The sequence below is a fragment of the Solanum stenotomum genome, chromosome 5 (assembly GCF_019186545.1).
Source record: "Solanum stenotomum isolate F172 chromosome 5, ASM1918654v1, whole genome shotgun sequence".
In the NCBI taxonomy this organism is placed as follows: Eukaryota; Viridiplantae; Streptophyta; class Magnoliopsida; order Solanales; family Solanaceae; genus Solanum; species Solanum stenotomum.
The window spans coordinates 43,813,281-43,816,828 of record NC_064286.1 but is presented as its reverse complement, the minus strand read 5'-3'; the positions used below and the strand labels follow the sequence as shown (position 1 = coordinate 43,816,828).

General features: G+C 32.0%; 1 protein-coding gene across 1 annotated transcript; it reads right to left on the bottom strand.

The window, feature by feature from the left end:
* Nucleotides 1–2,443: 2,443 nt before the first annotated feature.
* LOC125865836 (uncharacterized) lies at nt 2,444–3,259 on the bottom strand. Its single transcript, XM_049546097.1, has 2 exons — nt 2,939–3,259; nt 2,444–2,730 (listed from the first exon to the last, which is right to left on the bottom strand). The coding sequence occupies exons 1-2, from the start codon at nt 3,198–3,200 to the stop codon at nt 2,465–2,467; spliced, it is 528 nt and encodes a 175-aa protein (XP_049402054.1). The 5' UTR covers nt 3,201–3,259; the 3' UTR covers nt 2,444–2,464.
* Between the last annotated feature and the right edge of the window lie 289 nt (nt 3,260–3,548).

Below are 3,548 nucleotides of genomic sequence, written 5' to 3'. Positions count from 1 at the left end.
CCCTCCATCGGCCCCTACCATCCCTCCTCCCCCCTCCAAAAAAATATTTAAATTTGTTTTTTAAAAAACATTTTCAATTTCAATTTCAATAATTATTTTCTACTCTCTAGTAAAAATAAAAGATATTTTCTCAAAAATAATTTTCATTCATAAATTAAACACTAAAAAATATTTTTCGGAAAATATTTTTTACTCACCAACCAAACATGAGTCAAAAATCTACTTGTTTTCGTGGAAAACATTTTCCTTGAAAAACATTATCCTTCATACCAAACACACCCTTAGATATGAAACTCACACTATCAATAGTTTAGATATGGAACTTTAAAAAATTGAAATAATTTAGGTGTGTTTTTTACCCTTATCTCTATATAAAAAAAAATTCTCATAAGTGAATTTCAAGTCAAGTGTTCGAATGAAAAATTAAAAGGAAAAGGAAAAAATCTCTCAATAGTATACAAATTGATGAATACTACCAAAAGAGTTCTCCAAAAATTTAAAGTATATATGTGGTAAAAAAATTAACTATGTTTCTAAAAATGATAAAATTTGACTCCATTTCACAAAGGAAAAAAAGAAAGTTAATTAAAAAGATATCAACTTAAGTTTTAGGGAAAATGCATAAGTATCCCTCAACCTATGCCTGAAATCTCAAAGACACACTTATACTATACTATGGTCCTATTACCCCCCCCCCCCCCCCNTTTTATAAATAATTTTCTACCCCTTTTCGGCCTACGTGGCACTATCTTCTGGGCCCAGTGCGTATTGACAATTTTTTCAAGGATAGTACCACATAGGCCAAAAAGGGGTAGAAAATTATTTATAAATAAGTTCGGGGAGTGGGGGGNGTATAAGTGTGTCTCTGAGATTTTGGGCCTAGGTTGGGAGGGGGGGGGGAGGGGGTACTTATGCATTTTCCTTAAGTTTTATTGTTAATTAATTACTCCCTCTGTCCCATTTTATATGAGGTAGTTTGACTCGGCACAGAGTTTAAAAAAGAAAGGAAGACTTCTAAAACTTGTAATCTAAAATGAATGATAGAAATTTGTGTGGTTATAAATCATTTCATTAAGGGTAAAATTGACATTTTAAAGTTAAATTGTTACTTAATATTAAAATGTGTCATTCTTTTTGGGACTGACTATAAAGAAAATTAAGTCATACAAATTGGGACAGAGGGAGAGTAATAAATTATAAAAATGTCCAATTAAAAACAAACATATGTTCATACTAATCAAATTTAACTTCTTTTTCGTCTCTCACATGCCTCCAAGAGAGTAAACACATTCTTTATGCCGCCTCTATATCGAAGGATGTGTTTATTACACATTAAAATAATTGGGGGAGGGGGTGTAGTAGGACCCATATATAGTTAAGGTATGTTATTGAGATTTCGCTATAGTTGAGAGAGATACTTATGCCTTATCTCTTTTTAAAAATAAATACAGAAAAGTAAAAAAAAAGAAACAATTTTGACCTTGCAAAAGCTTGACCAAACAAACTATTAATCTTCAAATGCAAATAATAATTATGAGTTCAAAAAACCCAACAAAATCATTGAATCGCTCTTCCTTGCTCTCTCAATGGTCATATGTTGAGTTTTGACATTAAGCAAGTTCTACAACAAAAATTGGCAAAGGTTATCGCGAATTACGTTAATACCTTTACGTTAATACCTTCTCTGAAATTTAGATTAGATATCTCGGAGCTTTTTTCTCAATTTATATAAAGAGCTAGAGCGCTCATTACCCATCAAATCAAAGATATACGAGTTCCAACACACTAAATTATTCGACCCGCTAGTGGTGCCCTCGACTGCCCACACATTATTTAATTTAGTTACTGTTCTACATATAATTAGGAAAAATGATCTTAAAAATACTCCAATTTTGGTTGAAATTGCTGTTACGATATCAAACTAAGGACCTTTTACCCCCCTATACTATTTAATAGTGTATTTTAAAGGTATATATATGTATACGTGGACATAATAAATATTTCATCATTTTAAATAGTAATGTGTCCACGTGGGCACATATATACCTTTAAAATATACTATTAAATAGTGCAGGGGTAAAAGGTCCTCCATAAAGTTTGATATCGTAACAACAATTCCGGCCAAAGTTGAAGTATTTTTCAAACCCTTTTCCCATATAATTATGTCCTTGTTCTTATTTGAAGAAATTTTTTGTTGAGTTTCCAACAGGTAGGCAAGGCAGGTATATAGCTTAAATTTTCATCATAGGGTAACTCACAAGTACGATATGTGTAGAAGTAGACCTTTCACCAAGACAAATAAGTTCCACCATTATATTAAATCTATCTCAAATTTAATTAAAAACTCTTGAATACTACTTTTAGTTGAATGAAAAATATGCTAATTAAAGTCATCTTAAGTTTATTCAAGCAAAACACAACACAAATTCCAAGGCACGACACAACATGCTGCCCTTTTGATAATTCAAAAACGCCAATGTTTGAGAGGCATCACAGCAAACTTCATGTTTCCAGTCTTGCAATGGATGCCTTTGTGTTCTCCACAACCAAAATAGTAAGTCTGCATTTTCTTCAACACAAATTCAAATCCTTCCCCTGCACCCTCACTTGGATCCGCTATTCTTTTAGCCTTTCTAAAGTCGCACTTAATAAAGCTCCAATAGTTTGAGAATAAGTAAACATTATGTGGAAATCCGGTACCATTTGCATTTGGTGGATCATACTTGAACACTACATGCCACAAATAAAAGCAAATTCAGAACCTAAAGTTAGTATGTGTGCATATATACAGCAATGCATGCATAAAGTAAAGTTAAAAAAAGATACTATATAATATATTTTATTTAACGTAAGAGATTCAATTGAAGCCCTTCAACTCCACCTCTGAATTTATTATGTAAAAGAAACGATAAAGTATATAGGAGAGAGATATATATACCTAAGGTGTCATTAACAAAGAAAGGAGTGTTATTTCGAGCCCAATCCATGTAGTTGAAGCCATAATGCCAATTTTCCGAACCTCCAACGATGAATCTATTGGAGGTGTGAGTAGCATTTGGTGGATGAGTATAAGGGAAATTGGTTTTGTTCCATGTTCTAGAGCCCCAATTGAAGTCATAGTTGGCTAGACCAATGGCAAACATGGATGAGAACAATAATGCAAGTAAGGGAAATGCTTGTGCATTATAAGCAAAAGCCATTAGTATATATTATCAGCTCAATGAAAATGGCAAGTTTAATTTGCTAATGAAGAAGAGAATTAAGTTGAATTGATGGAAATGATGAGTGAATATATGGACTATATATACAGAAAAGAGTATGGTCATTTTCCTTAAACTAAAGTTGGTTGTATATTAAAAACATTATATTATAGACTCCGGTCTTATTTTACATGTGAACGGATATACACATTTGCCGTATATATATTGAGCATTTGGAATTCTTAAAGTTGGAAAGCGACCTAATTATCGTCTCGGTTTTTTACTTTTTACAAAAGTCAGATTAGAATGAAATATTTTTCAATATTTTCACCTTTGATTGTTCAAGTT

Bases quoted from the DNA above. Each gene is read 5' to 3' on its own strand.
- LOC125865836 (XM_049546097.1), bottom strand. From the start codon at position 3,200: ATGGCTTTTGCTTATAATGCACAAGCATTTCCCTTACTTGCATTATTG. The intron at 2,731-2,938 runs GTATATATATCT...TGTGGCATGTAG, and splicing joins CTTTGTTAATGACACCTTAG to TGTTCAAGTATGATCCACCA.